This window comes from Cydia splendana, chromosome 10 (genome assembly GCF_910591565.1).
Source record: "Cydia splendana chromosome 10, ilCydSple1.2, whole genome shotgun sequence".
NCBI classification, from domain to species: Eukaryota; Metazoa; Arthropoda; class Insecta; order Lepidoptera; family Tortricidae; genus Cydia; species Cydia splendana.
The window spans coordinates 20252796-20266539 of NC_085969.1; the positions used below are offsets into that span (position 1 = coordinate 20252796).

The 13744-nt window shown below is 38.1% G+C and overlaps 2 protein-coding genes across 2 annotated transcripts in view; one reads left to right on the forward strand and one right to left on the reverse strand.

Moving 5' to 3' along the window:
* LOC134794433 (uncharacterized) overlaps window positions 1-13744 on the forward strand; it is a 399097-nt gene that overhangs the window by 72292 nt on the left and 313061 nt on the right. The window lies entirely within an intron of this gene.
* LOC134794446 (juvenile hormone esterase-like) lies at window positions 6758-9993 on the reverse strand. The gene is made up of 3 exons (XM_063766261.1): window positions 9861-9993; window positions 7883-9192; window positions 6758-6963 (listed from the first exon to the last, which is right to left on the reverse strand). The coding sequence occupies exons 1-3, from the start codon at window positions 9990-9992 to the stop codon at window positions 6801-6803; spliced, it is 1605 nt and encodes a 534-aa protein (XP_063622331.1). The 5' UTR covers window position 9993; the 3' UTR covers window positions 6758-6800.

Below are 13744 nucleotides of genomic sequence, written 5' to 3' on the forward strand. Positions count from 1 at the left end.
CTTCAGAACACTGTACACTGTACTGTGTGTTGTTTTAGTACTGTCAGTGCTTAAGAAAGGATACCTAGGTTCTCCGAAACATGTCGCGCGAGTGACTAAAAACAAGTGAGTCTAAACCGTAAAATTATTCAATGTCAATATGTCTCACAATAGTTTAAATTCGACCTTAGAAGTATTATTCAGATATATTTTGCTTAGAAATTTATTTACCATACAAAATAATTCGGCCCGAAATATAAAGCAACGGGTACCTAATGATTCTCCGAAAAACTTTTAGCAGATTATCGATCCGCCGACAACGATTCGCCGAACATCGTTTCGCAAAGTTATTTATTTGTAAATGTAACTTTCGGTCAACTAACGTTACGTAGACTCTTGGTTCACATACCGTTCAGTTTGCTTCTGTGTAAAATCGCAGAACTATTATTGGACGATTTCCATTTGGCAAAGTAATCGTTTCGTTTAAGCAATGTTTAGTCGAATAACGTTTCACATTTTACATATGAGTCGTTGACTACCTAAGAATCACATACTTACATCCTGCTGCCGTTGTTAGTTTGTGCCATAAACAAACTAGTAGGTGATTGCTTCTGGTTTGGGTTTTAATCAATTTTTAACCTAAATATGAACAAAAGCATAGGTAGGTATATTGTATCTATGCAACGTAGATTTTAATTGTATGGTCATTTGTATACCTACCTACGTGAAAATAAGTATATAATTAAATGTATCTAAAACCATGTTTATCAGACTCAAACTAAAAGTTGTTGTGTAGGTTAGCCATATCATAGTCTAGTCATAAATAAGAGAGAAGTTCTGCTATAGTTCGTTTTTTTTAGCATTAGAAAGAAGGTAAGCGACGTTGACATGTCTTTAAATTGAAAAACGCTTTTTAAAAATCAGTAACTAAGTATTACTTATGAAAGCAGAAGAAAATAAATGATCGTATTAGATTCGTGAATGTTACATATTTGCCATGACTTATTTTTAAAAAGAGTTTTTCAATTCAAAGACACGTCAAGATTGTTTACCTTTTTAACCGACTTCAATTTCATAGAAGGAGGAGGTTCTGTATTCGGTTGTGGCTATTTTTTTTTTTTTTTTTTTTTCTATGTACGTTCACCGATTACTCCGACATCCGTAGTCCGATTTGAGTAATTCTTTTTTTGTTTGAAAGGACCTACCTCCGAGTTGGTCCCATTTTAATTTGGTTCTGTTCTGATGATGGGATCTATGAGGAATTGAGGGAACTCCTCAATTTTTAAAGGCACATGCATGGTGTTTTGGGCGTTTTCTTAAGCAACTCGAGCATTTTCTCCCGAAAACCACTAATTTGATGAAGTAGACCTGATGATGATGATTATTTTGATGATAATGATGATGATTTCTTTAAATGTAAGTATGTTCACCGATTACTCCGGCACCTGTGATCCGATTTGAGTAATTCTTTTTTTGTTTGGAAGAAGTTACCTCCAAGGTGTTTCCGTATTATTTTTGGTTCTGGTCTGATGATGGAATCTATGAGGAATTGAGGGAACTCCTCAATTTTTAAAGGCACGTGTTAAGTGATTTCGGGGTTTTCTAAAGTAACTGGAGCATTTGCTTCCGAAAACCACCAATTTGATGTACTGCAACTGTACCTTACCTTTACCACGAGTTTGACATTGACATATTTGCTAACGTCTTATGCATCTAAATGTAACTTTTTATGCATCTCGCTCACACTAAGGTTAGTACGAGCGAGATGCATAGGAAGTAAGTTACACACATGCTAGCGAATATATCAATGTCAAACTCGTGGTAAGCTGGTAAGGCTACTGATCGGGGGTTAGGGTTAGGAGTTAAGGGGTCAGAGATTAACGGGTCGGGGAATGGCGGTTGAAGGGTTGCTGGTTCAGGATCGAGGGGTTCCTGGATCAGGGGTTGATGTGCTGTGAGGTTGAGTGATCGGGGGGCTGAGGGATTGGGTCAGTGGCGGGGCGGGCGGATGGATTTAGTTGACAGGAATTATAATTTCCCAGGCGGACTCGAGAAAATTCCTGGTTCAGGGTCGAGGGGTTCCTGGATCAGGGGTTGATGCGCTGTGAGGTTGAGTGATCGGGGCGTTGAGGGATTGGGCCAGTGGCGGGGCGGAGGATGGATTTAGTGTAGTAGTGACAGGAATTATAATTTCCCAGACGGACTCGAGAAAATTCCTGATTACATACATATTTATTAAAGTAATAGGTACACGAATTTAGTGTTAAACATGATCTTGTTTTTCATTCATGCGTCGCGCTCTTAACAATGCGTTAAAACTAAAAATGGAAAAATAAAAACTTTTTAAAAAAAAAGCAAACCGACTTCAAAAAGGATGAAATAAAATATTATCCTTTTTGAAGTCTATGCGTTACCAACTGATATGTTTGAAGTCGGTGCCAAGCCAAGTAGTAACAATACCAGTCAAAATAATCAGCTTTATGGCTATAAATCCCATTAGAACTGCACTAATAACTATTACAAATGTGTAAGTAATTTGGTCTGCCTCTTTGTCGCCTTTTCAAGGCTAATGTAAAAAATGCTCTTTAAAAAATACGACGAAAAAAAATGCATTGGATTTCCACTAATGTGCCGACAAACATGGTACAGACTGCGCCAAGAAGGTTTGATCGTGTGTTCTGAGATGTGTTCTTAAGCCTCCTCCACACTCGTGCGCGAATCGCGGCGCAAAGCCGCGAACGCGAGTGTGGAGTCCTGAACGCAGACCTGCGAAATCGACTCCACACTCGCGTTCGCGGCTTCGCCCGCGATTCACGCGCATAGTCTGGAGGGGGCTTTAGATACAATCGACGTCAAAGATATATTTACACTTTTGCACCTTACTCCTTTGAATTAAGGCGAAAAGTGTAAACATATTTTTAACGTCGACTGTACCTACAGAAAGTACGTTCATTGTCGTCGTGTAAGGCAATCCAACGTAGGTACATCCTTATCGAATCGCACCAAAATCATGGTATGCTTCAAAATTTGGCTTGGCACCGACTTCAAACATATCAGTTGGTAACGCATAGACTTCAAAAAGGATAATATTTTATTTCATCCTTTTTGAAGTCGGTTTGCTTTTTTTTGTAAAAAGTTTTTATTTCTAATGCTAAAAAAACGAACAGTCAATATTAATGCCAAATGAACATTCGACCTATTGTGTTTCGACCAATGGTTTCTCGGGTAATTATGACAGTTACTAAATGATTATTCTACGAATAGTAAATATGCGTATCAATGTTCTGCTTATTGACTGCTCTCGCAAACGACTATTATGCGTAACGAGATTCGGCGAATCGTTACTCTGCCAAACAACCCGTCTGCGAATCGTTGTCGGCGAAACAAAAATCGGCGTATTTTTTTTCGGCATATCAATAGGGCACCATAAAGCAACACACAAGTTACGAGATACGAGCTCTTTAAAACTTTTATTAAGCTCGTATCTCGTAATGTCATGTTATGGTTATGTCTCGTAATGTTTGTAGTACATTGCTGCTCGGTAATTTTTCAAAAATTAATTACGGCGTCATAATTAAGTGTAATTTAAAAAGAAATATTTTTGAAGTGAAAACTTCTTTAGCGGCGCTGTGCCCTTTTTGAGGTGGTAAAAAATGTTAAACTCGAGACAGCGTAAGGCGTAACCCTCTCTATCTACCGCGCGGCGAAAATGTATGCCTGACCCTGCTGTTTCGTGTAGGCGGCGCAGGGCGCTTGCGTGACGTCACGTGTGACGGACGATGTCATTGTCTTTGATTTAAATGCCATCTAGTGAGTTTCCCTCAAACTGGTATTAATATAACTGTAGTACTCACAGTGATGTGCTTAGGGGTTTCAAGAAATGCGACGAAATAAGGCTAGATGGCGTTAACCTCAATTATACATACTGCTGCACACATTTTACAATAGATGGCGCTGTTATTAATATTTTGAGTTACAATGTCGTTGAGTTTTCACTTCTGCCGGCACTCCCGGAGTGTAACCCGTTGTTTTTTTTCTTAATTACTGATTACACGGATAAATTGTATATGTATAAGTATTTGCCCGCCCGTATTGGATTTCCTTGCACATAGTAGGTATAGGCAAAGACAATAGATAGTATAGAGGGGTCCTGTCATATTAAATTTTGTAGTCACAGTAAATTTACTGCCATCTATCGACACACGACTAAAACTCATAATGAAAACGTATAAAATTATCAAAAAAATGTATATATATATGGATAAATGATTTTATTATTTTTATATCAATTTGACCCATGTTCATTCACTGATATCTACCTATGTGTTAAAATTGTTAAATATGAAACGGTGTCACGCCATCTAGCCGACCATAGGCCAAAGGTGTGTGCGCCATCTATCCGAGAATGACTTTTTCTTGATTTCCGAGGCACGTTTTTTCCTTAGACTTTATTCATCTTATACGAAGTTACATATGTCTTTGGTATAGGTATAAGTACATAATCTTTAATAATGATATTCGTGTATACTGTATAAGTAAACATTTGGTTTGAAACAGTATATTCATCAAAATTCGACGCATGACTCGCTTTACTAATCCGCTACTCATTTCGAGTCGCTACAGAGGGCTTACCGCGAACTATGTTGCCTCTCTGTCGCACTTGTAAAATCGTACGTAAGTGTGACGGGGAGGCAAAACGTCGATCGTGGTTCACGGTAGGCCCTCTGATTAATTCCAAATATTTGTTTTACGTCTACATTGAATTGCTTATTTCATGCTTTGCTAGCAAATGAAATAGAAGTTATTAGATGAATATTTGGGTTTGATATGGCTGATGTAATCGAAATTTTGGCATTGAAATCAAACCAAAGAGATTCGGTGTTATAATTATAATGCATAATATTAAAAAAAAAATTTTTTTTTTATGTAAATCTGTGTTGTGTATAATAAATTGATTACTACTACTACTAAACTTGATAGAGATTAGACACATACATAATAATATATTAGATTATGTGATATGTATGAGGTACTCCATGAGCTATACAATGAGTTCAATGACATGCATATTTTAATGTTATTATCTTTTTCCTTGAAAATAATGTTATGCAGGTATAAATCAGGTAGGTACCTAAAGCAAAAAAAAATACACATTCCAAATATTAAATAAATAAAATTACAATAATCAACAATGTTTAAAAACAAACGAAGAACCGACCCAGAGAGTAAATCATAAATACTTCTTAAGGTAACGTTCAGATATCAACTGTAGTCGCGTTACTGCCGCTTCTGTATCTGTCAATTTCCTTGATAAAATGAGTGACTTTCGCCGCCGCATTAGTGCGCTATTATTATGACGTTCATTCCGTGACTTCCGTAAGTTTGTCTATCTAATTTGAATTCTCCCCTCATCTACTCGACGGTTAGCTGGAAGAGATCCCTTACAGGGATAAGTTCGCCTTTGTACCTTTATTTCTGTAAATATTATGTACACCTGTGTTGTGTACAATAAAGTGATTACTACTACTACTACTTCCGAACGTCACCTTTAGAGTCCGATCACGCTAAGTTTTCTTTCCAAGAAGTAAGTACGTCAAATCTACGGAATATGTATATGTCGCAGTCGGATCGTATAATCCGCCGTATTACATTACGGCTAGCCGTTTTCAAAAACAGGGGCGTTTTGAAATGCGGCGGTTCAACGATTAGCCGGATTGAATGCGGCTGAATGAGAATCCGCCGGAGTGTATTCGGCGCCATACGTTCTTCAACACGGCTAGCCGTAATGTAATACAGCGAGTCATTAGCCGCCGCTTTGACAGTTTTTAGTTCCCATTTTTAACACTCGTGGCGCTGCCTGACATAACAACAACAAACTATGAAAAACGCTGGGGTGTCTATTAAATCTGGAATTCGTCGGACTGTTTCTTTTCAAAAAACATTTCCTTCGCAACTTAACTAGACGGAGCCCCGCGCGGGGCTCCTATTTCTGAGCGGTTTGCCCTTCGGGCATCTGAAGCTACCTAACGAACCTAACCTACCTACCTATTGATTTAGTGAGACGTCCATGAAAACATTACACTTTGGGGAAAAAAGCGTAGGTAGGTAAGTAGGTTAGGTTCGTTAGGTAGCTTCAGATGCCCGAAGGGCAAACCGTCCAAAAATAGGAGCCCCGCAAAGCCTCCGCTTTGCGGGGCTCCGTCTATTTAAGTTGTGAAGGAAATATTTGGAAAAGAAACACACATAGTGCGGTGGGACCATGGTAAAAATAAATTAAATTGCAAACATTGTCAAACTCCGGTTAAGTAGGCGACCGAAAGAACTGGTCACTCTACAATCTAAATAGTAGTACGATGCGGCTAAACGTAGAAACGTAAAAACGTAGAATTGAAGAACGTATCGCAATGACAATCCGGCTAATCGTCGAACCGCCGCATTTCAAAACGCCCCTGTTTTTGAAAACGGCTAGCCGTAACGTAATACGGCGGATTATACGATCTGACTACGACATATACATAAGGTGCAAACTTAGTGTACGGTCTACATACCGCACATTGCCATCTCAGCGAAATTACAATTCCGTAAAGCAATAAAATACGAGTCAGTACACGTTCAACATTAGAACCTATCACGCGTGTCCTCATTAGCACTATCATTCATAATATCGCGCTTTTATAGTCAGTATTTTCGTATCAATAAAGTGTTTATTTTCAGCAATATTGTGAGTTATCATTATGTCAAGCAACCAACAGAATATAATTGATGTATGTGACACTAACAGCCCATACACTTAGTTTGGTCAGAAAAGAGGTACAGAAATCTCAAAATTCGACGCCAGCTGAATCGAACACGTCCTTCCAGAAGGCTACTACGTCGGCGTCCAGTGATTGTCCTACTCGAAGGGCATCGGAGATGTCGACGTAGCTCTCAGAGTTGCTGTAGGGGGGAACTACAGCGCCTAATGAAGCATCGGGAGTGGGGGTGCTGAAAACAAAAATAAAGTAATATGAATTAGGTACCTACCTGTTAGAATCAGACAAATTCTTCACAGCTTTTGGAAGAGCGGAGTCTTCTGTCACAGGTATTTTATACTTACTAGAAGACTCCAACCTTTACAACTGTACCTACCCTCTATTGTTAACAAATAAACATTTTTTCATTTTCATTTTTCATTTTTGCAGTGACAGAGTGTCGCAGTGCCGTAAATGTCAAATTACTATGAAAATAGGACGTTTATAATGACCTTCTCACACTTTGTCACTTCAGTCTGTGCCGAGTTAGCTTAGTATATAAGACGGACAATTATACCTACACCTTTTTGATATTATACTTTATACAGGGAAGGGCCTTTCCAAAAGGGCAATTAAATTATGTGACTTCAACTTAGGTTGAAGCGCTTCTAAAATTTACTTTAGAAACAATCTCAAATTTCAATCATTATTATAACCTTTAGAAACGACATTCTGAAATTTATAACATTAAACTTGCTTTCGCATACAAATTGTGCTTGTATTTTCCTTGTGGCTCGTTGTAAAGCGGCATAAAACAACAACCAAGTTTTATCTGTGACCGGAAAAACTAAATGCACCCGCAAGTAGAACGCAAAAACAGGAAATAATTTGTTTTATTCGAGATAGGTACTCAAAATTAATTTTGTATCAAGCAGAAACGCCTGCGAAAGATGAACCATTCGTCAGAAACGATGCTATTAAACTTAGAAATAAATGAATAGTGGCAAAATTCACTGTCTTGGGTGGGACTTGAACCCACGACCGCCATCGCCAGCCCGGTGCTCTTCCATGTTCAAGTTCAAGTCACACCCAAGACAGTGAATTTTTCCACTTTTAATTTGTTTCTAGATACGTAAAGTAACTAAACATGACCTTCATAGTTATGTACATACCCATATTTAGCAAAATTGGTGAAAACCTTGCACGCTAACTGGATCATATGATAGCCTTTGCTATTCTTGTCAATTGGTACGTTTGCAAAGTTGGCCTGAAACAGATACATCAAGTCATCCAGATGACTGGCTCCAGAGATTCCGTACTTCGCACCTGCAGCACCAAATATGTTCCTTTCAGAAATGCAAGAGAATCTGTAGAAGTATGTCTTGCTGTTCTTAATTTTGGATAAATGATCAAGAGTCCTGTGTATGTTATAAACAAAACATGCATCATTGACATATTGTATAAACTCCTTCATTATATCATTGTTTATCGGTTTATTTCCAAAGTAGTGCTTACGTATTTTATCAGACAGTACCAAAACGGTATTCGCACTGGATTTGTAAAGAAGTTCCCTCGGTACCAATATTTCTGGATATCTGTTATAATCGTTCAATAAGAAATTTTCCAAAGGTTCTATTCCAATGAGACATTCTTCACTAGTATGTCCGATAAATACGTCTACTTCATTGCCGGTTCCTTTTTTCAAAATTTCTAATGATTCTTCGATCATGAAATACTCTTGGCCAAGATTCTTCTCGACGACCGGTGTGAAGTGATACATTTTCAAAATGTTGTTCGATTTTTCTTCCAAACTCACAACGCAGGGGTTGGTTAGCACTAATTTCTCAGCAGGAACACTTTGCAAGAACTCGAGAAGCTTTTCTGGATCATCAGTTTCAAATCCGAGAATTTTTCCGAGCGTGAAAGCTCGCCTAGCTGGTTCAAAGGCGACAGACCAGTCACAAATTGATACGCCACTCATTGGAATGGCTCTTTTAAATAATCCTTTTGACATTGGCGATAACACATGCAGCAAAGTAGACGCTCCGCCAGCACTCTCACCAAAAACAGTCACATTAGAAGCATCACCACCAAACTTAGCAATGTTTTCCTTGACCCATTTCAAAGCTGCCACTTGGTCCTTCATCCCCGCATTGCCAGGGACATCTTTTGTGTCAAGGCATATGAATCCGAAGGCTTCTAATCTGTAATTGATAGTGACTAGGACTACACCATGTTTGACTAAAAAGTCAGGTCCGTAGTGGGAGTCGTTTCCAGAGCCGCTTCTGTAGCCACCTCCATGGATGAAGACCATGACAGGAAGGGGTTGGCTCGGCTCGAGGTCCGGGGAGTATACGTTGAGGTAGAGGCAGTCCTCGCTGCCTGGTATGAACTCTTGGGTGAAGATGTCTTGTTGAGGGCACACTGGGCCGTGTTCGGTTGTGCTTCTGACTCCATCCCAGGGTAGCGGAGGTTGAGGCGCCTGAATTAAAATTAAGAGCAAAGAGAAATCTTTTACATTTGATTAGAATTGCTAAATATAATCACGGGTACTATAACGAAAATATGAATAAACAAACATAGGTAATTTATTCGTCTCGAGACATTTATTTTTTAAATAGTGAATAGAATCATGCGTTACTTTGCGGAAATTCATGTATATAAAACCAAAATATTACTTTGCTAATCCGCGAAAAGATAACGTGCTAGTTAATCAGTGCTAACCCGTTATACTTACATGCGTATTTTTTACATGCAATTAATGTTCCCATCCTCCCACCGCAATAATAAATACGCAAATAAATATAACAAACCACCACCAAAAGAATAATACTCGACACGTGTTTCGCCTCTCTACGAGGCATCCTCAGGAGTTGTTGACGGTCTGACGTGCAGCAACGGATCCGTGTGGGAACATTAATTGCATGTAAAAAATACGCATGTAAGTATAACGGGTTAGCACTGATTAACTAGCACGTTATCTTTTCGCGGATTAGCAAAGTAATATTTTGGTTTTAATTTATTTTTTAAATAATACTTAGTTACTATATCTCTAGACTGATGTGCCTCAACTACTGTTCGGAGTAGTTGCAGATGCAGACTATTGAATGATAATAATGTAGGCTGATAACTGATATCATATCATAATACCTTGAATCTCAACTTGCCGACGGGCGGCGCGGCGTAGGGCACGCCTTTAAAGCTGTAGTAGTAGCCATCTTTGGTCACCACCTCCCGCCTGCCACCATCCAGCCAGCCTTGCTTCACTTGTACTTTCACCATCCTGAAAATAATAATATCTCAAAGAAGTTTTCTGTACGGCTCCGTTGAGTAAAGTCAAGGCAAAACCGGACGTGGAGACCTTTGCTCATTAGGTGTCGTATGACGGATGGAATTATTGATAAAACAAGCATTTATGTAATACCGCGCGATTGAAATAGAGACACACTGTCATTATCTCGTTGTCGTGTGGATAAACGCCATCTTAGTAATGTGAATGAGCAATAACAGGATAATAGTTTCATGGTCTTTAGTCGTAAGTCATGGTCACCATGGACAAGAAATTAAATTTCATGTCAAAAACCTCGAAAAGATGTTTATCTCGAATTGCGCTTTAAATTTAAACAACCCCACTATTAGGTAATAGTGACTGTCATTATTACGCTATCACCATGAAGATAAACGCTATCATCTGACCAATGTGAATGATTAGCAATAACAAGTTGGACATTAATAGTTTCAAGGCCCTAAGTCAGAAGCAAGTTCCTTACCAAAAAACGTCCCGTATTGCACGTGAGCCAAATATACCAACTAATAATGTAGGTACGAGTATTTATTACATTTTTAATTTGGTATCGTATTTACAGCCGCGGCAAAATTCCTATTTTAATACCTAACTGTTTTATGAACGATATCACATTTTAGCACTGATAACGTGATAACTAGGTGACAATGCATTATGTGCAATAAGAGTATCGTAAAGTTAGTGGTAAATATGTCTTTTGTAATTTATTATCTAGCACCACTAGCTGTTCTAATTATAATTGATCAAACCTTCAATTTCAAGACCCGAAAACATTTAAAGTACGAATTTTTTCACTCACTTCACTAGGTAAAATGACACCCAGAATAAAATGCAGTTAACTGAGTTAACCGACTGCTGTTTAAATAAAAATGCGATTCAATTATCATTCCGTAAACATAAAAATGAATACCGTGTGTTTATTATCTAGTTATTAATTAACCCTTAATTTATTTGTAATTTTACAGGTAAAATGTAATGTTATTTGTACAAATAAAGGGTACTTAAATAGAATAAATAGAAGATAAACACATAAACACATTCAACAAACGTTAGTTTACTCTATCCAATAACGATTAACAATGAAATATCAATTATTGTTGATAATCAATGTTTTGTGCACCGACGAGATAAACAATTAAACACACAAACGTACCTTCTCGGCGGCCTCGATGGCGCGACTAGTCTCTCCAATATGGTGGCCGGTTATTACAGACAGATTTGTTTGATGATAGTTGCCACTATACAGTTTCTTGATAACACAAACATTAAGAGGGGACTAACGCAAAAAATAGTCTTTACGATGAATTTTTACAGAGATGAGCACTAATCACAAAGACAATGGTCAAGGTAATATCAAAACCAAACCATAACAAATTCTATTAAAGCTTGAACACGCCAAAACGTGGGCACATAAAATTACAAATAAATACAAAATAAAGGTCTAATGGAGGGAAATATATATTGAATACTAGCTGTGCCCGCGGCTCCGCCCGCGTGGAATTCGGTCTGTGTCAGTAAGCGGCTAATTTCTAATCCTAATTTCTCTCCCTCTCCCCTGGAGGCGAAATTTTTTCGGTATAAATAGGCAATTTGATAGACAGTTGTACATTTTTACTTTTAGTATGGAAATCAGTCACATCATTTTATCACGAAAATTGACAGTGCTGCAGCAGTAACGTTGCAACAGAGTAATGCTGCTGCGGTCGCTATATATTAGAAAGTGATTAAAAACGCGAGCGAAGCGAGCGCGAAAATTTTTCGATATTAAATCGCAATTTGATAGACAGTTGTACATTTTTACTTTTAGTATGGAAAGCAGTCACATCATTTTATCCGGAAATTGACAGTGCTGCAGCAGTAACGTTGCAACAGAGTAATGCTGCTGCAGTCGCCATATATTAGAAAGTGATTAAAAACGCGGGCGAAGCGAGCGCGAAAATTTTTCGATATTAAAACGCAATTTGATAGACTGTTGTACATTTTTACTTTTAGTATGGAAATCAGTCACATCATTTTATCACGAAAATTGACAGTGCTGCAGCAGTAACGTTGCAACAGAGTAATGCTGCTGCAGTCGCTATATATTAGAAAGTGATTAAAAAGGCAAGCGAAGCGAGCGCGAAAGTTTTTCGATATTAAAACGCAATTTGATAGACAGTTGTACATTTTTACTTTTAGTATGGAAATCAGTCACATCATTTTATCACGAAAATTGACAGTGCTGCAGCAGCAACGTTGCAACAGAGTAATGCTGCTACAGTCGCCATATCTTAGAAAGTTATTGAAAACGCGAGCGAAGCGAGCGCGAAAATTTTTCGATATAAAAACGCAATTTGATACACAGTTGTACATTTTTACTTTTAGTATGGAAATCAGTCACATCATTTTATCCGGAAATTGACAGTGCTGCAACAGTAACGTTGCAACAGAGTAATGCTGCTGCAGTGGCTATATATTAGAAAGTGATTAAAAACGCGAGCGAAGCGAGCGCGAAAATTTTTCGATATAAAAACGCAATTTGATAGACAGTTGTACATTTTTACTTTTAATATGGAAACCAGTCACATCATTTTATCACGAAAATTGACAGTGCTACAGCAGTAACGTTGCAACAGAGTAATGCTGCTGCAGTCGCCATCTCTTAGAAAGTAATAGAAAACACGAGCGAAGCGAGCGCGAAAATTTTTCGATATAAAAACCCAATTTGATAGACAGTTAGACAGTTGTACATTTTTACTTTTAGTATGGAAGTCAGTCACATCATTTTATCACGAAAATTGACAGTGCTGCAGCAGCAACGTTGCAACAGAGTAATGCTGCTGCAGTCGCCATATCTTAGAAAGTTATTGAAAACGCGAGCGAAGCGAGCGCGAACATTTTTCGATATATTATTAATTTATTAAATCAACGTAATTATTCAATTATTTTTATCCGTATCCGATATCCGTGTCTTCTAAACTTAGAGTTAATTTGGCAAAATCTTTCCTCGGTGGCTTATTCTTGTCACAACGTATTAAATTCAGCTCCATCTGTTAGTTTACCAGGGTACTCAATAGTGGTAGCACATATTTGAAAAAAGTTTGCCCCTCCTTCCTAAGTAGCGCCATAAGATTCAGGGGCAAACTTAAGTCAATCGAGTGTTGTGGCTACCCCCCCTTTTAGGGGTTGAATTTTTATAGCCTATAACCTGGCCGGGGATTTTCTCGACAGATTAGTAAAGTTTTCATCAAAATCCGTTCAGCCGTTTTCACGTGATGCGCGTTCAAATAAACAGACAAACAGATAAACAGATAAACAGACAAACAGACAAAAATTCTAAAAACTTTTGGAACGTGTTCTGTTATCGATTCTAAGTATCCCCAGCCAACTTTTTTTCAAATATCTTCCATGTACAGACTTTCGACCGTCTTCAGCTTTATTATATGTATAGATAGAAGATAGATAGATAATTGAAAATATTCCAGTTTATCATGCTAATATATTAGACTATCATTTCAGCCTCAGGATTTGACATGTCACAGACTTCGTGATGACCAGGTCACAGGCACTTTGCACGACATGATTACTGTATGTTTAAGTAGTCCAAGCCAGAGTTATTTGCGGATAAGTTGATAATATAACTTTAACAGGTGTCTTTTTCAAATATTCATTGATATCCCAGTCCATTGCCACCCGACTTTATTTATTACCATCCGCCAAAAGTACCCTTTTGGCATTTTCGGCATGTCTA

Excerpts from the sequence above, each read along its gene's own strand:
- LOC134794446 (XM_063766261.1), bottom strand. The coding sequence starts at position 9,992 with ATGGTGAAAGTACAAGTGAAGCAAGGCTGGCTGGATGGTGGCAGGCGG. Across the intron at positions 9,193-9,860 it reads TCGGCAAGTTGAGATTCAAG|GCGCCTCAACCTCCGCTACC; the intron begins GTATTATGATAT and ends ATTTTAATTCAG. Across the intron at positions 6,964-7,882 it reads ACCAATTTTGCTAAATATGG|CACCCCCACTCCCGATGCTT; the intron begins GTATGTACATAA and ends TTTTGTTTTCAG.